This window comes from Trachypithecus francoisi, unplaced genomic scaffold (genome assembly GCF_009764315.1).
Source record: "Trachypithecus francoisi isolate TF-2019V2 unplaced genomic scaffold, Tfra_2.0 Lachesis_group0, whole genome shotgun sequence".
In the NCBI taxonomy this organism is placed as follows: Eukaryota; Metazoa; Chordata; class Mammalia; order Primates; family Cercopithecidae; genus Trachypithecus; species Trachypithecus francoisi.
In genome coordinates this window covers 64,117,534-64,136,650 of record NW_022681453.1, presented here as the reverse complement: position 1 = coordinate 64,136,650, position 19,117 = coordinate 64,117,534, and the positions used below count along the sequence as shown (strand labels likewise).

The 19,117-nt window shown below is 45.5% G+C and overlaps 1 protein-coding gene and 1 long non-coding RNA gene across 2 annotated transcripts in view; one reads left to right on the top strand and one right to left on the bottom strand.

Moving 5' to 3' along the window:
- Nucleotides 1-19,117, bottom strand: part of ITGB5 (integrin subunit beta 5) — a 123,913-nt gene that overhangs the window by 65,585 nt on the left and 39,211 nt on the right. The window contains exon 5 of the mRNA XM_033210969.1: nucleotides 11,290-11,458. Coding sequence (XP_033066860.1) covers nucleotides 11,290-11,458 — 169 coding nt within the window. The remainder of the gene's footprint in view (nucleotides 1-11,289; nucleotides 11,459-19,117) is intronic.
- Nucleotides 842-19,104, top strand: LOC117083386. The gene is made up of 3 exons (XR_004437063.1): nucleotides 842-2,654; nucleotides 16,978-17,390; nucleotides 18,759-19,104. It is a non-coding gene; the product is annotated as an uncharacterized LOC117083386 (long non-coding RNA).

Sequence of the window (19,117 nt, the reverse complement as noted above, 5' to 3'; positions counted from 1 at the left end):
GTAAAGGACCTGGTTTCACTAGTTTGAGGACACAAGCTTCCAGCCTGTGGGACAATTTGGCTTCTTAAGGCTGAAAGAAGTCACACTCAGTGGCTACAGGTCTGACAAAAAAGGAAGCTCACACAGAGAACCAAGAACAGCTTCCATCCTTCTCTGCCCCACCCTCCACAGTTTGTCCCTGGTCTCTGTCCTACCTGACTTTCACCCACATGGTAAAGTGACTCCATGGGAAGCCAACATGAGCCAGGAAGAAGTCAGCTCAAAGTCAGCTGCACTTGGCAAATAAAATGAGCATGTATAGCAGAGTTCATGGTCACTGTGGCCAAATACAGGGGCAGCTTAGAGGGTGCACCGCTGAGAACCAGAGAAGACAGGCTCCAAGGGGCTACAACAGGACAAAAGCACCAATGGATGACTGGGTAGAAAAACAGAGAAAACATGTAGCACCTGAAGCCTGGAAGGAACCTCAGAGGTTCTTGTACAGCCTCCCATCCAGTGCAGGGATCTTTCCTCCAGCACCTGCCACCTGGGTGTGGGGCCCACACACATACTCACTGCCATACTGCTGAACAGCTCTCCTTGACAGAAAATTCTTCCATGGCCGGCGCGGTGGCTCACACCTGTAATCCTAGCCCTTTGGGAGGCCGAGGCAGGTGCATTACCTGAGGTCAGGAGTTCGAGACCAGACTGGCCAACATGGTGAAATCCCGTCTCTACTGAAAACACAAAAATTAGCCGGGCGTGGTAGCACGTGCCTGTAATCCTAGTTACTTGGGAGGCTGAGGCAGGAGAATTGCTTGAACCCAGGAGGCGGAGGTTGCAGTGATCTGAAATCACACCACTGAATTCCAGCCTGGGTGACAGAGTGCAACTCCATCTCAAACAACAACAACAAAAAAAAAAAAAAAGAAAATTCTTCCTTACATTGGACTCCAACCTGCTTTCCTGTGGCTACCCTAGTACATCTAGTACATCCCCTGGAATAGCCAAAATGGTCTAATACCTCTTTTATAATGATATCTGAGGTCAGTTACCATGCTACTTCCCATGGTGTCTCTCCTTTGAAGATGTGGTTGGTTCCCATGCCTGGCACCACCCACTTATCCCCTCTGCTCTCTCGCTGTCAACGTCTGTCTTAAACACAGCTCCTAGAGGCAGGTCAGGCATGGTTCCCTGGGTGTGGTCTGACCTGCACAGAGGAACTAGGCTGAAAAAGTGGCCTGTAGACTCTGAATTGGACCTGGAGCACGTGGCCTGTATTTGGCAGCTGAATCTTCCTACTGGCTCATGTTAAGCCTTGGGATCCCCAGGCCCATTTCATAGCAACTTATTTATGCAAATGGACAATGGCAGAGCATGACAAGTGAGACAGGCAGATTCAAGGATGCCCCGTGGGAAAGTGCAGGGGAAAGCCCGGACCGCCAATTCCTGGGAATCTGAGGAAAGCCAACATCCCACTCAGCTGTCAGAAAACACAAGTGGGGCCTGCCTGAACATGGGCTGGCTCACTGACCTTGGCTTGCTAGTTCAAACACAAGGGAGTCTTGGAATAAAGATGCCATCCCAGAGACTGTAGCTTTAAATTTCTAGGTTCTCTGATCCCGAGGTCAATCTGCCTAATTAAAATTAACAATTGTCCAAATGAAGAGGCCCTCAAGACTGTTATCAACGCAGCCCATGGGCCCCAGTTGTCACAGAAGAGTCGCCAGGCACATGTACTCTCTCTGCTGGGAAAGATCCACCAAGTGAAAAGCAGCATTGTGCCTCAGTGCCATCTGAGAAAACCTGAGGGAGCAGAGGCAATGGGTCTGAGACGCCCTCCAAATTAGGAATGAGAAGGCAGATACCACAGTTTCCATTTTACAGACAGGGAAGTCAGGGGCAAAGATAAGCATTTCACATATCCATCAGCATGCTAACTTGCGACAGTACCAGTGGCCCCCCTGGAAAATCCTGAGGATTGATAGAGTCACATGATAACTGTTGCTGAGAGGAAACTCTTAGCTCCAGAAAAAAGTGGCATATGCAACTGTCTTCCCCTGGGACTGTTTCAGTGCCATTCTACAGTTGGCAAACTGGGTCATGTGGGTAACTGTGATGGTTCCTTAGACTGGGACTGTGCTCTCTTTGGAAGCACACCCTTCCCACTTCTCTGTTCCCACGTGACTTCAAAAGATGGCAGATAATCTAATGCCAAGGTTAAGCCATACCAGCAGGTGGATATGGTTTCCAACTCTGGTGCAGCCTTTTGTGGCTGTAAGACTTTGGAGAAGTTACTCCACCTTTCTAGGCTTGTTTCCTCATCAAAGGAGACAATAAAGCTAACTTCAAAGGAGTATGTGAAAGAAACACTGTCAAATGCCTGGTACAGAACCTGGCTCTCAAAAGCACTCAGCCAGTGGTGATCAACAGCATCATTAGCACCAGTGCATCACCGGGAAGCAAGAGACCAGGATGACCCACTGAGAGAGAAAAATGCTATAATTGAACCACGGATCCGAAGGAGCCAGTCCTTCCAGAGTCTGTGCTCTGGCTGTGCCTTAGATCCTACACATACATCAGTCCTACAACTAGAGTGATGCTCATGGAGACGGGCACCACGGCGACTTCAACTCTGCATTCCCCACAGCACCTAAGAGGATGTCTTGTACACAGTAAGTACTCAAGACGTTTTCAAATGTAATAACAAAACACTGTCCGATAACCTTTCAGGCAAGCACTGAGGAAAAGGGGACAGGTTTCAAGGCAGGAAAGGGATCTGACCTGGGCAGCCAGTGGGCAGCTCCCACAGTAGATCTGAGCTTGGGGACAGAGGAGTCTCCACAGCACATAAGGCAAAACAAGGTTAGAGGGTCTCTGTGATTGGTTTCCCGAATCATGTTGACATTCAGGCATATTTCCATCCCTTTATAACAATATACACATTGTTTTTAGTTTGTTTTTCCTACTTCCATCCACTGTTTGCAATGAAATATCTTTTTTAAAAAAAATCTGTTCTGTGGCTAAACTTAATAAGGCCAAAAGTGTAGCATTTCTTTCCTTGGGAAAAAGAAATCCTGGCCTATGACTCAGGATACAGACATTCCTCTTGAGCTCAAATCCCAGCAATGTGCAGGATAACATTTCTAATGTGTACTCTGTGACAGAGTCCAATCTGAATTATAGAACATTTTGGAATGAAGAAGGTTGAACCATATGAATTTTCCATTTTTTGCAGGAAAAACATCAATAGGCAAAGAACAAATATCACCGATAGTTAAATATCAATAATTTTATATGGTTCACTCTAATGTTTCCAAACTTGATTGTCTTATTTCCCTTCTAATGGATCTGCAGGCTCAAATCAAATCCTAGAGGACAGAGACTTCTCACCTATCTTTAGTTTTCTCCACCATACCTGCCACTGAGCATTTACTGGACAGCCAATAAATGCTTTCTGAATGGAAAGGTATTACCAAGTAATAGCACTTCTGATTCTGCTTTAATGAATTTGCATGAAGCACTATAAATTCCATGGAGGCAGCCTGGTGGATGGGAGGGTGGAAGTCCCATCCAGGATGGGACAAGCTTGGGGCCAGAAGAACCTGGTATTCCTGAACTTCAGAAGCATCAAGGCAACTGTGAGAACGAAGCCTTTGTTCACCAGATGTTTAACAAGGACCTATTATGTGCCCAGCAGTGTGTGGTGCTGGGAATACAGTCATGAGAAAAAAGACATATCCCTGGCCGGGCGCGGTGGCTCAAGCCTGTAATCCCAGCACTTTGGGAGGCCGAGACGGGCGGATCACGAGGTCAGGAGATCGAGACCATCCTGGCTAATACGGTGAAACCCCGTCTCTACTAAAAAATACAAAAAACTAGCCGAGCGACGAGGCAGGCGCCTGTAGTCCCAGCTACTCGGGAGGCTGAGACAGGAGAATGGCGTGAACCCGGGAGGCAGAGCTTGCAGTGAGCTGAGATCCGGCCACTGCACTCCAGCCTGGGCGGCAGAGCGAGACTCCGTCTCAAAAAAAAAAAAAAAAAAAAAAAAAAAGACATATCCCTGCCTTCAGGGAGTTTACGATCTCAAAGAGAGGCAGGCATTCCAGGAATGCTTCAAATAAATAAAAATAAGATGATAACTAGGACAGAAGTGATTAAGGGCTTGCCTGGAGCCAGGGCATCCTGACCTAGTCAGGGAAGTCCATCAGGGAGGGCTTCTCTGACAAATAGACAGTGAAGCTGAGATCTGAAACACAAACAGGCACAGGTTAGACATTAAAAGGAAAACAGATTCAGGGGGAGGAAGCAGGAATAGACAGGTGGAGCACAGGGACTTCCGGGGCAGGGAAGCTACTCTGTGTGGTATTTAATGGTGGCTACCTGTTGTCGTACATTTGTGAAAACCCACAGAACTGTACAAACCAAGGGTGAACCCTACTGTGAACTATGGACTCTGGTTGATAATGATGTGTCAACACTGACCGGGTCACTGATTGTAACAAATATACCACACGGATGTGGAATGCTGATGGTGGGGGAGGCTGTGTGTGCAGTGGCCAGAGGGAAGTTGTGGGATTCTTTATTTTCTATTCATTTCTGCTGTGAACCTAAAACTGCTATAAAAAATAAAACCTACAGAAAGAAAGAAAGAAAGAAAGAAAGAAAGAGAGAGAGAGAGAGAGAGAGGGAGGGAGGGAGGGAGGGAGGGAGGGAGAAGAGAAGAGAAAAGAAAGGAGGAGGAAGGGAGGAAGGAAAGAGAGAGAAAGAAAGAAGGAGGGAGAAGGAGGGAGGGAGGGAGGAAGGAAGGAGGAAGGAAGGAAGAGAGGGAGGGAGGGAGGGAGGAAGGAAGGAAGGAAGGAAGGAAGGAAGGAAGGAAGGAAGGAAGGAAGGAGGAAGGAAGGAAGGGAGGGAGGAAGGAAGGAAGGGAGGGAGGAAGGGAAGCCAGCCAATCAGGAATACAGGGAAGGAGTATCAAAGAAATCCAGGAATACAGGAATGGAGTATCCAAACAGAGGAAAGAGCACGTGCAAAGGCCTTGCCTGAGTCAGAGTAATGGACTCCAGGTCACTGTGGCTGTAATCCAGAGGCCACAGGTAGAGGCCACAGGCAGAGAGCCTTGCAACAAGAGCCCAAGAGCAAATTCCTGTCTCCTTTCATCTTTGCCCAGTGGACATTCCAAGCAAGAAGGAGCCTCTGACTTAAAATAAAAAATTGACACTCTCGCCTGGTATGAAAATAGAGCCCCAGCCATCAAAGGGGCCTCCTACCCTTCCCCCGGGATGATTATTCCCTGCCTTGATCAGTGAAGGGAGCCACCAGCATGTGCAGACACCTCCTAAGCACAGGTGCAAAGCAGGCATGTGACTGGTTTACACCAGAGGGCAAAAAGAAATGCAAACTCTTCCATGTGCCCTGTTCACAATACTGAGTTATGACTCAGCAAGTTCCCACCGCTCAACCCAGAACAGCAGCTGTCGGTGCCCACAACGCAGCTCACAGCAGAAGGCAGAGCAAGGAAAACACGAAGTCCTGCACTTGGGATGCCGCCTTAGAGACCAAAACAGTAGAAGGATTCAGGGGTGCACATGAAACCACTGCCCTCTGCCACACAGAAAGCCAAGGAGAAGCTGCACCACACCTGTCTGACAACAACCCCGCAGAGCGGAGGGTCTGCACATCTGCATGCACAATGCCCAGGGAAATCCAATACTTTAGTGGTGCTTCCCAAAGACACAGCAGCACAGGAAAAGCAGGCAGCCTGGCGCTGGATCAAGCCCTGGAAACCTGTGGTGAGATCTGCTAGCAGAAGCAGCTCACACATGCTGAGACAAACAACACAGACAGCCGGGAAGCAGAACATGTGGCGGGTCCCTCTCTTCAGGTGGTGCGGAGGTTGGAGGAGTAGGGGGATGCCTTCCTTGAAGAAAGAAAGGCAATTCCTCCTGTATTTCTGAACTCATGCTTGGAAAAGTGACACAAGTCTGAGGTCTAAAAGAAATCAGGCAATAAGGCAAAAGAAAGCAAGTCAATTCTGCAGGAACTGGGAGTTGGGAGGGGACAAGAGGAACCCCTGACAATGTTGTGCCTGACTCTGGGACTGGGGAATTTTCCACATTTTACGGGAATCTGCAGCAGCCCCTACTGGGTCTGAGGCTTAAGCCTGAGCCAGAAGAGACAAAAAAGCAAAATCAAAGGCCCTGAGCAAAGGAGAGAGGGCTGTGACCAAGTCCTCTGCAAGAAGTGGCACTGACTGGCACAGATGGAAGGCAACCTGGAGCACCTCCCTCCAGTCCCGTGCCTCCCTGCCTCTCCCAGATGTGCTCTCTGAGGCCTGGAGAAGTCAACTGGCTTCCATGGAGGCAGCCGACAGCAGAAGAGTCAGAGCTTGAGTCAGGAAAACATGACTCTAAATTCAGTGCCTTCCTAGATTTGGAATGTATTATTTAAAAAATAATAATAAATAGGCTGGGTGCCATGGTTCACACCTATAATTCCAGCATTTTGGGAGGCTGAGGTGGGCAGATCACTTGAGCCCAGAAGTTCAAGACCAGCCTGGCCTACATGGAGAAACCCTGTCTTTACTAAAAATACAAAAAGATTAGCTGGGCGAAGATGCAGTGAGCCATGATCTCACCACTGCACTCCAGCCTGGGTGATAGAGTGAGACCTCCTTTCAAAAAAAAAAAGAAAAAAAAAATGTTATTTTAAATAAATAAATGCAGTGTCCCTTGCTCAACAGTGCATTATTGCTACTTCCCAGAGCACACAGTCACTGAGTAACACATTTCGAATAAACAGAACTGGTTCACATTCTGGTTCTACTCCTTACTAAGTGCAATAAGTCCCTTGTGACACTCAGTTTCCACCCCTGTAAAATGGGAACAACCCTTATCAGAGTCCTACCAATATACTGTAGGACTCTGGTAAGGATCCTCCAACAAGAATCATGGCTCCTCTGAGGCTGTGGTCTTCATTTTAGATAAGATATTCTGGCCAGGGAAGAATAAAGGTCTCAATTCCTGCCAAAAAAATGTTATTCAATACATAAATCTACCTTGTTTGCTTTAAGAACTTATTTGGCTGGGCGCAGAGCTAACACCTGCAATCCCAGCACTTTGCAAGGTCGAGGCAGGTGGATCACGAGGTCAGGAGATTGAGACCATCCTGGCTAATATGGTGAAACTCTGTCTCTACTAAAAAAATACTAAAAAATTAGCCAGGCATGGTGGCAGGTGCCTGTAGTCCCAGCTGCTTGGGAGGCTAAGGCAGGAGAATGGCCTGAACCTGGGAGGTGGAGCTTGCAGTGAGCCAAGATTGCGCCACTGCACACTCCAACCTGGGTGACAAAGTGAGATTCCGTCTTAAAAAAAAAAAAAAAAAACTTATTCATCCACCCATTTCTGAGAGGACATAAATGCTTTAAAAATTGAACACATAATGCAAAATTAAGAGAATCAGGATTAAAACGAAACTCTGTCTCAAGAATACAAAGGATACGTGCCAGGGCTCTATCAGTGGAGACAAACAGGGAAATGTGCTTGGTTGCATTGATTTATTTTCTGGCTGACCAAAAAAAGCAGCACATAGAATACTGTTCTGCTAGCATGTACCCAGCCAAGCTCAAATGTACAAGTAACTTCTTTAACCTGAGAGCCATGAAGAAGAGCAAAGTGATAATTGACAAGTTGGGACCCAGAGCTTCCAGGCAACTGTTCACCCTCTGTCCTCCCTAGGCCAAGGGCGTGCCCTGTTTTGAGTTAATAGGAAAGCAGTCATATTTCCAGTCTGAACCACACATCACACTTCCGCCTGTACAATTTTAGAACAAACAACTTAGAGTCAACTTCCAGAAGGTCCTGGCAGATAAACCCTTATTCTGACCATAAAAACCTATAAACAGGTTCAATCATAGGCTCTGGGTAAAGATAAAAAATTACAGGCAGTGGCATTCTCCAACTCCAGCCAGGAACAGTGCATTAGAAAAAAATGCCTGCCTTGATGAGACAGGCATCCCTTAACTGTGGATGCTTAGCTGTGGATGCTGTTAGATGACCTCTCACAGCAATGTGACCGGCAGAGGATAAATAAAGCAACTCAAAACCTCCATTCATAGAAGCAGGGTCCTTATCATAAATGGAATGAATCCTAAATAGAAACTATTCAGGAATCCTAAATAGAAGAAATTATCTTTCCTTCTTTTTGCAAAGAACAACTTTCTAAGAGCAGGCCACAGAGGTGTATTTAAAGTCAGACATGTGAATATTCCATACCCCAAATCCCACAAGTTGATAACTAACAGTCCATTCAGGGAAACAAGAATGAGAATAAAACCAGAGTGAGAATAAAACCAGGACAAAGAGCTCCCTGTGGCGCTGGGAGATAGGCCTCTTATCAGCTCCATCTCCAGGGCACAGGGTCAGGGGAAGTAGAGCGTGCAGTGCTGCCGGGGAATTGCCTGGCCAGCTCCAGCCCCTGTGACGCACGAGCCAACTGCACAGGATTCCAGGCCTTCTCCCTCTGTTCCACTGTTTGCAGGATCCAGTGGAAGGGCCTTTAATCTGGCCAGATCAGGAGGAGACACAGCATTCAGTAAACAAAGTAAGGGATACCTAAGACTTACAAATGATAGCCAAGGCCTGCTTCAAATATGGGTGTGGTTGGGAATACAAATGAAACAAGACTGGTCATGAGTTAGTAATCATTAAAGATGAACAATGAGTACATGAGGTTTCATTTCACCATTCTTTATTCTGAAACTGTTCCAGAATTTAAAAAAAAAAGAAATCATACATATTCACTGTGGAAATTTAGTTAATATTAAACAAAAAGTCACCAAGAAGAAAATAAGCCTATCACCTATCAGAAAAATATAATCCTGTCACCTGAGACAACCACTGTTATCATTTTGTTCTATTTCCAATCTTTGCCCAATTTTTTTTCTTTTGTTTGCAAAACAGAAGTATACTGTCCATACTGTTTTATAACCTGCTTCCCATGCCAATCGTAATTTATCTTACGTATTATTCTGGAAATTCTTAAAATGTAAAACATTGAGTTATATCTTCCTTAAGGACAATTTTTCCTAGGAGAGCCAAGAGAGAACAAAGTTACTATTAGAGCCGTCTGATACTAATATCTTACACATTATTCAAGTCATTAAATATTTTAAATAGTACGACTGTTGCATAGTCTTTCATCCAAAGGTAGTCCATAAACTACTTCCAATTTTTTGTTACCATAAGGCTGTGGTGAGCTGGAAGGATGACATGTTTTATAAATAGGTGATGTCAAGTGAGAAATAAATTGCTTAGTATGCACCGGAACATAAACTGACAGCACAATGGAAAAGAAAAGGCGAAGAGAGATGCTGGAGGCTCATCGGCTGCATAATTCTGAGCAATTATTAACTTTCCAGGTATTCCCTTTTGCAAAGGTCGTGGTGAGGAATAAAAGCAAATTTCAACAGGCATAAGCCTGAAACTTGCTCATAAAGTGCCTCTCCGTCAATAACAATTCACCAGGTCCAGGCAATGAATTGAGAAAATCTGCTAGCATCGCCTCTGAAATGCTTGAGTCTTGAAATACTGTGTCTCAAAGGGTTGAAGAGTTTATCCATCGGGGATGGCACAGGAAGGTTCCATAGACATAAGACTGGATCAAATGGCTTTGCAAAGACCACTGTGGTCCAAGTGATCAAACATGCCCTTCCAATTCATCTAATTAAATAAAATATACTCAGACACTGCTTAGGCCTGTAATTGGGTTCTTTCTCCAGAGAAAGATTGAATTTATCTCCCAAAAAAAGAAAATCCATAAAATTCTCAAAGTGGGGAGATGAGGGGGATCCTATGTCTTCTCTGCACTTTTTTTTTTTTTTTTTTTGCTTACCAAAAAGCAGAATTTGGCTGAATGTCTGAGAAAACGCCTCCTATAGTCAATATCTGAAAGTCAGTCAAAAATATAATTTTTCTTTCTGAATCAAATTCATAAACTATTTTGTGAAACATTTGAAAGGTTCAGAACTGAATACATTCTAGCTGTGTTCCACGTGGCTTTCTCAGACTGCTAAAAGACACCAGGGACTTCTGAATCAAACCATTTGGCTCTGGCCAGCAGCTGGGAAGAGGCCACACTGCAGCCTTCCTGGATAGGACACCACTGCTACCTTCTCCTCCAGGAGGGGCCCACGGACTCTGTGAAGGGCAGAACCACAGTGGGACCAAGAGAACGGCAGATGGCTGTTGCTGCTTTCTTTACATTTTACCTTCTCCTTATCCATTTCCTTCTGCCATTTTGGTTTTTTATTTCAGAAAGGATAACTGGGGTTTTCTTCCCATCTTGTCAAGGATTGAGTGGAGAGGAAACAGGAGTCTGTGTGACACACCAGACTCAAGCTCTGAGGTCAGAAACTATGTAAGTGAGCAATTAAGTGCTTATCGCTTAGTAAGTGAATAGCAGCTGCTAACTTACATATGCAGGCTCTCTAGACTGAGTTCTAGCCTCTGACCTTGCCCTCCCCAAATGGAAGAGTCCCCACCTATTGAGTGAATTTTCAAGAAAGCATCACCAATTATTCACACTCTATTGATGACCACTATGAAAAAATACTAAATGTATGCACAAAGACTAAGAAGAGACACACACATTTTTAAAGTATGTGTTATGAGAGTAAATTCAAGAGAGATTTTGTTATTGTTATTGGGTTGTTTCAACAGTAGAAAATTATTTTAAGACTATGTTATCACCAACATTCCATTTATATATTTTGCTAGGACTGGAACCCCCTCGAAGCATGAGTTCATTTCTGATCTAAGTCTAGGCCCTCCCTCTGGATTCATATAATCACAGAGAAGCAGGAGGAAAACAACTAGAATTGCAACCAAAGATGCCACACAATTCTTTTCCAACTGGGTTTCCCAAGAGAGCAATCTCTAAGATTTGCCAAAATTGGTCCAGAAAGCTCTACAAGCTTCTATGCCTATGACTTGACCTTTACTTTTTTCCCCTGAAAATAAACCAAAAAGCCAATGTATAAATGCAGACAGCTGTCTTCTGGCAGACAGTACTCCATTGCACACAACCACACCCTGGCAGAGAGACACACACCAGCCCAATCCATTCCTGAGCTCTGGCTGATTTGGTTGCTGTAGATTTCCCAGAGGTTCCACTGAGCTCACCCTCTGACTTTGGAGTGGTCAGGAGCCATATGCTGGGGCACTCAAAGTCTCCTGCAGGAAGTACCAGCACCCACTGATGCTCTCTACCTTGACCTCCCCGTGCAGGGACAGGACCAGAAAGGAAAGTTACCTTGCAGACGGCTGCCTGGAGTACTGCATCAAAGCCCCCCTCAGGGGCATCTCGGTTCCGGGACACCCTCTGTTTCCGAACTTCCTCATTGAAGCTGTCCACTCTGTCTGTGAGAGGCAGGAGATGGCGGAACCCAAAGGAGGGGACGCAATTTGGAAACAACTTGTAACTAGAGAGAAAGAAGAGAAGAGTCATTTTCCATCATTGTCTGTAAATCTTTACCAAGTGTTCTGAGCATTCACTGAGTGCCTTGAGAAGCACCAATAACTGTTTACCCAGAACCTACTACATGCCCCTAGGACAGGCACAGTGGAGACAGAAAAGATAAATAACATAGTCCCTACTCTCTAAACATCAGCCCTAAACTGCAGGCAAGGCTGTATATGCCATGTTGTAAATGAATGGTATGGACAAATGGTTAAAAGGAAACAGAGATAATAGTAGGCTACCATGGTTGGAGGAAGACTTGACATGGGCATTGAAAGGTATGTGGGACCTAGGGTGTGGGCCAGCCTAGGCAGAGTGGACAGGAAGTGTCCTCTGGGCTAAGGAATGTGGATGATGCCCAGTGAGGGCAATGTAAGTGGAGTTACTCCATGCAACCAGCTTCTACATCAATGCTGCTGCCACGCAACAAAGGATCACAGGATCATATAACCTTGTCATGTCAACCCACTCAGTGACCAGGATGTGCAGGCACATGGACAAATGCTCAATGGAACAGGAATAAAAACATCTGCTTCTTCATTCATTTCTAAATATTGTACCAACAAACAATCAATTCTGCTAAATGCAATAAAAATTATTTAGAAACTAAGCATCTTCAAATGGAAAGTGATGTCTGGAAATTGGGAAAGAAGGAAGTATTACACATCAATAGTAGGTTAATACCAAGCCTTTCCCTTGAAATATTGGGTGATCTCCTTTTCAGTCTCCTATGGAGACTCCAGGTGACCCCATTCCTGAAGAAGTTACTTTCCATTACAGCTCTAAGAGTTTCAGCTTGATCTAGAGCTAATAAAGTTGGAAGAGAGAGCTTGTATTGTTTTACCAACGGGTTCACAAAGTAAAGGAAAGAGGGGAGAGTGTTCCAGCCAGAGAAGAGCATGCGCAAGAGTCCTGTGACAGGAGGGAGCACAGAGCCCAGGGACAGAGGGAGGCCAGGGGGGCTGTAGTGCAGAGTGAGGGATGAGGGTGGACGAGGAGGAGCCTGGGAGGCAGGCTGGGCCAGAATGTGCAGGGTCTCTGGCCGTGTTAAGGAAGTCCCTCTTTCAGGATAAATGATGGGAAACGAGCACTAACAGGCCTGAGGGAAAGGCTTTATAATCTAATTCAAGCTGCATACATGGGAAAGAAAACAGCCTTAGCAACAGCTAGGAGGACCCTGCCTTAACTGCCGTCAAAATCAGCTTCACCAGGGCAGGTCTGGGCAGGCTCCCTTCTGTAAAGGGGCAATCATTGGCTCTCTAAGGGGCCATTCCATTCCCTTTCAGGGCTACAGTCCCTGCTCCATCCACACAGTCACAAGAGCACAGCACAGAGTCCCCAGCAACAGGCCCACCCTGCACAGAATCAATCAATCCCACTCCTGTGACAGTCACACTCTCCCTCTCAGGCCAGCGGCAGCAATGGGCTCTCCCTGCCTGGCTTTCCTTTGTGTTTCTCCCTTCTCCTTTCCTGAAATCTTCATGAACACCTTGTACTTGGACAGGTGGAGCTTTTTTTAAACCTCAGCCTCAGGCCACCCAAACTTTCCATTACCTCCTCGTTTTGTCATGAAAAGAACAATCATGGAAATTACATTCCCAGCTGGAAGAAGGAACTGAGGTCCCATCTGTAGCTATTTGGCAAGTGGATCATAGGCCCAGAAGGAAGTAAGTCTATCCAAACTCTCCCCCCTCTATCCTGCCCTCACTTATGTGGCTCTGGCCCATGATTTAGGACTTCAGGTGTGTGTTTTTTTACACTTGGTCCAGTTGGTAGTGGGCAGGAAGGAAAGAAACTGAATAATAATTGTTGTTTAACCAGGAAAGCTGTGAGAAACTCAGCTACAGCTCAGCATGTTTTACCTCCTCCCTTTCACTCCTGCAAACAGCAAACAACAAACAGCAATGAGCAGATACATTTTTACTTCGAAGAATGTCTGTTAAGTAGTTAGGAATTAGAAAATGTGTTTGCCAGACAGAAGTCTTCATTGCAGAGAATTTAGTATAACTAAGTCAGAGTCACTTCACACCAAGAGGAAAAGAGCTTTGTCACACAGACGCTAGGAGTGTCTCCATTGACACTGGAATCGGATGTCACCTGTGACGAGTTATCTGACTTAACCCCAGAACAGCTGTCTGAGTGGCCTGAAGATCCAGATGTTTTGGGGTCATACCAGGAGACTATACCACCCCTCTCATGTGTCTGTGCTGTGAGACCCCAAATAAGCACCATGCACACAGTTACTAAATTAAGGATTATTAACAAGGGAGATAAAACATAAAATATATATGGTTAAAAAGCCAAGGGAGTGTCTGTATGTATAAAGAGTGAATCCATTTGAATACACCAGACCTAGGCAAATCCAGAAAACAATCTAATGCCTCAGGAGAATATCATGGATCAAGCTGACATGGAAAGGCTCTCCATGTCATGGAACAGGAATGAAAACATCTTATCTGCGTCTTCTAACACTAACCATATAGAACTGCTGGATAAAATGTAATTTAAAAAATTTTAATATATAGCCTAGACTGGAAGCTTAGAAAGTAAATCCCAGAAATGAAGAGGAAACCATTAAATAAATGAATGAAACTTTCAGAAGTATTTGGTTTTGGCAAAAAATAAAATAAAATAAAATAAAACAAAATAAAATAAAAAAATAAAAAAACAAAAAACAAATGAATGGACTTAAAAGAATAGGTGGGGGCCGAGTGCAGTGGCTCATGCCTGTCATCTCAGCACTTTGGGAGGCTGAGGTGATCACTTGAGGTCAGGAGTTCAAGACCAGCCTGGCCAACATGGTGAAACCCCATCTCTACTAAAAATACAAAAATTAGCTGGGCGTGGTGGCAGGCGCCTATAATCCCAGCTACTCAGGAGTCTGAACCCTGACGCAGGAGAATCACTTGAACCCAGGAGGTGGAGGGTGCAGTGAGCTGAGACCATGCCACTGCACTCCAGCCTGAGCAGCAGAGTGAGACTCGGTCTCAAAAAAAAAAAAAAAAATAGGTAGGAAATGGGCAGGCACTCATGCCAAGGACCCCTGCAATGCGTCAGGCCTTGACTGAGGCCCTGCGGGCTTGGAGCAGGGTCTACCAGGAAGAGATGCTGAGCCTCAGTCCTGCACAGGGCTGAACACTGGAATAGGGCTCTCTGTATAAAGCCCAACACTACAATGAGCTGCTGTGCCACTAAAACCAGAAACAGAAAAACTCCAGCTACTGGTCCAGGAAAGCGGCACGGAAGCTGACCGTCTGTCACGAATGAGATGAATTACCCATAAAAACTGTAACTCCAGGCCGGGCGCGGTGGCTCAAGCCTGTAATCCCAGCACTTTGGGAGGCCGAGACGGGCGGATCACGAGGTCAGGAGATCCAGACCATCCTGGCTAACACCGTGAAACCCCGTCTCTACTAAAAAAAAAAATACAAAAACTAGCCGGGCGAGGTGGCGGGCGCCTGTAGTCCCAGCTCCTCGGGAGGCTGAGGCAGGAGAATGGCGTAAACCCGGGAGGCGGAGCTTGCAATGAGCTGAGATCCGGCCACTACACTCCAGTCCGGGCGACAGAGAGAGACTCCGCCTCAAAAAAAAAAAAAAAAAAAAAAAAAACAAAAAAAAAAAAAACTGTAACTCCAGGCCTGAGCAACCGGAATACACTGCCTTTATGGTAAAGACATCTCCAATTGAAAAGTTTTTTGTTTTTTTTTTTCTGAAAATCAAGGCTCTGTTAGAAAGAAAGATGGAAAGATGGGTTGGGTAGATAGCTAACAGTATTTGCTACACTGAATGTAATTTCTTTATTATTATTATTATACTTTAAGTTCTAGGGTACATGTGCATAACGTGCAGGTTTGTTACATATGTATACTTGTGCCATGTTGGTGTGCTGAACCCATCAACTCGTCAGCACCCATCAACTCGTCATTTACATCAGGTATAACTCCCGATGCAATCCCTCCCCTCTCCCTCCAACTGAAAAGTTAACAGAAAAACTAGTCCCACGGTGAACCTGGAGATTCTCAACAGCAGCAAGCATAAAACTGCTCTGCAGGGATGCTCCCACAACCTCCAATGAAGATGTGCTAATGAAAAGCTTACAAATTGCATGAAAAACAATTCATGAAGGCATGTCAGCAGGTCCAATACACTGACCTGCTGTGGATCCACCTGAAGGATTCACAATTCAAGAAACAGAAACAGAATAATTTAAAAATACTTTAGGCCGGGCGCGGTGGCTCACCCCTGTAATCCTAGCATTTTGGGAGGCCAAGCCGGGTAGATCACCCGAGGTCAGGAGTTCAAGACCAGCCTGGCCAACATGGTGAAACCCCATCTCTACTAAAAAATACAAAAATTAGCCGGGTATGGTGGCACGTGCCTGTAATCCCAGCTACTCGGGAGGCTGAGGCAGGAGAATCACTTGAACCCAGGAGACACAGGATGCCGTGCTGCCTGGACTTAGGGAGACAAAGCTCAGCCTGCTCATCAAGCCACAGTGTGCCCCCGCACTGCGTGTGCCCCCCAGCTCAGAGAAGAGAGTTTCACATAACTCAGGCCCGAGGTTTCCTTCCACACTCTCATTCTTCACTGGACTTCCTGCCTTATAAGCAGCTTTTCAGTGTGCCTTGTACTCACTGTCAAGAGTTTTACTGTCTGTAACGGGTTCTGCCTTAGAGGACTTAGAGAGTAAGCTCTGAATAAGTAATGTGTCATAACTTTGAATATTTAAATGCTGAGCGTCTAGAGCCAGCCCTTGATTCTCTGCCAGCTTCCAATCTAGTGTCTCAGTCAGTGGAAGGGCCATGGAAGAATGAAAGTGGGGACACACCCTATCTGTCTGGAGACAGGGCCCAATTAGGACAGAGGTGAAAAGAAGCAAATAAAATCACTATGCCAGATGAATTGAAAAAAGGCTTGATTAAGGCTTGCTGTTAAGATGCTGTTGCTCCTGGTAAGTAGCAAAATTTCAACAAAAAACATTTGGCACCCGGACTTAGTTGAAAAGGACCTTGGAGATAGGATCAAAGTAATAATAGTCCCTGTGGCCACCTGTCACCAGGAGGAAGCTAAACCCAGCAAATGATGATGCCTAGTGCCTCTTCGTGGTTAAAGAATTTGGAGTTTGGCCGGGCGCAGTGGCTCAAGCCTGTAATCCCAGCACTTTGGGAGGCCGAGGCGGGCGGATCGCGAGGTCAGGAGATCGAGACCATCCTGGCTAACGCGGTGAAACCCTGTCTCTACTAAAAAATACAAAAAACGAGCCGGGAGAGGTGGCAGGCACCTGTAGTCCCAGCTACTCGGGAGGGTGAGGCAGGAGAATGGCGTGAACCCAGGAGGCGGAGCTTGCAGTGAGCTGAGATCCGGCCACTGCACTCCAGCCTGGGCGACAGAGCGAGACTCTGTCCCAAAAAAAAAAAAAAAAAGAATTTAGAGTTTCATTTGTATTTAAAACTTTTTCTTGTCTTACTGTTTTTCCACCAGTGTCAGTTCCCAATCCCTGGAGAAGATCTAAGTCAGCTTCTAGGAGATGTACAGAAGGATCCGGAGGGATTCAGAAGAGCCCATGCCACCAGCACACTAACTCGCTCCCACCACCCAGCCCAACTTGGAGCTGGCAGCTCTGAAGGCTACCAAAGAGGACTTGTGGAGAGGGAAGGGCTCAGGGGTTTTCTGTCCCCTTGGTGGCAGCTGGAAGACCAAGAATTGAGAATGGCATCACAAGATGGAAGGAGCTAGATCCCTGAGTTACTGCACGGAGAGCTGCCAAGGAAAGCAGCTCAGCCCTCATCAGATTTTGCACAAGCAAAAAAAAAAAAAAAAAAACTTTCATTGTGTTCAGCCACTGAGATTTGGAGACTGTACATTACTGCCACATAGCCTACCATTATCCTCAGGTAAGCCTAGGAGATTGGGGTAGGGTGGTTTTGGAGCAGGTATTATTACTCAGCCTAAGATAAAGTATCTGTGTTGTAGTGTGATTTTAATGGGGAAGAAGGCATTATATTAAATGCAAATGCAGGCCGGGTGCAGTGGCTCATGCCTGTAATCCCAACACTTTGGGAGGCCAAGGTGGGTAGATCATCTGAGGTCAGGAGTTCAAGACCAGCCTGGCCAACATGGTAAAACCCCATCTCTACTAAAAATACAAAAATCAACCAGGTGTGGTGGCATGCACCTGTAATCCCAGCTACTCAGGAGGCTGAGGTGGAGGTTGCAGGGAGCCGAGATCGCGCTGCTGCACTCCAGCTTGGGCAACAGAGTGAGACTCTGTCTCAAAAAAAAAGCAAATGCAGACTATAAAAGTAGTTTGTATTCATATTCCAGCTCTACCCCTTGCTGTTTGTATAATATCGGGTAAGTTATTCTCTCTAGGCCTCCGTTTCTGCAACTTTAAAATCTGGCTTATACCTACCTTAGAGAACTCACCAGATTGTTATGAGATTTAAATGAGATAATCTATAGAAAATATTTAGTAAGGGCTTGACACTTAGTAAAAACTTAAGTCTTAGTTGTTCCCTATCTCATGACTAGTTTTGGACCTTACAACACAAACCCTCACTAAAGTTAAATATGGAGACAAGGAAAGCAAGAGTTGGAAGTTACCACTCACTGCAGTCACTTGCATAATCTTGACATTTAAAGGAACTCCTGAAAGACTAAAAAGGAAAGAAACCAACCTAGTAGAGGTTGTGTTGCATGGGCTGAAGAATGCAATCCCCTTATACAACCACCACCCCCAACATGCACACAAACACCCCATGGCAGAGACCTGCTCAATAATCCTATTTCTTCTGATTCCTGGGCATACAGCTATAATAGTTCTCAGCCTCCTGGCTCAGTTCTGTTCCATCTAATAACATGTGGGAGCAGGCATGGCAAAGGCCTATCCTCCTATGCATGACCCTCTAGGCAGCATGACCTTAGGAGCCATGTGTGGAAGATGGAAAGCCTGGAAGATGGAAGGCAACTAGGTCCCTGAGTCACTGCTTGCAGGAGAAGTTCCACAAATGAAGAGACCCAGTTGGACTTGAGGAGCAGGAAATAAACTTCCAGCAAATTATACACTTTGTTATTATAGTATCTGTTGCAGCAGTTAGAGACACCTGTTTTCTAATAATATGTCAAATCTTTTCTAGTTCAGGTGTTTATGTTGAAAAAAATGCTTACCTTTAAAATAGGATTTTAGTCTAATTATGTGAAAATAAGTTATAGTTATTTATAGAAAAACAATAGGGACAAATTTTGAATTCATTTCTCCCCAGGCACCTCAGTTACTACAAGCAAGGGGAAAGTTTAAGTTGCCCTGCCTGCTGCCTCCCTGATAATCTGGATCCAACACTCCCTGAAGACATTTTCTGAATTCTATTAATGTGAGCAAGTGGTGCTGTGCATGGCAGGCAGGAAAATCAAGGGGTTGTGATCATTTTATCTTTACAACCTTGTGACAGTTCACTCACTTCTTCATAGGTCAGAAAAGGAGAGAATGTATGGTTATCATTAATCAAATTAAACGCCTAAGCCTGGCCACCCCTCCTAACCATGCCTTCCTTAATTCTTTCTTTGAGCTAAATTTTCCTACTACTCCATTCTCCCACCCTTAAGTACCCAACAGAAGGGCAAC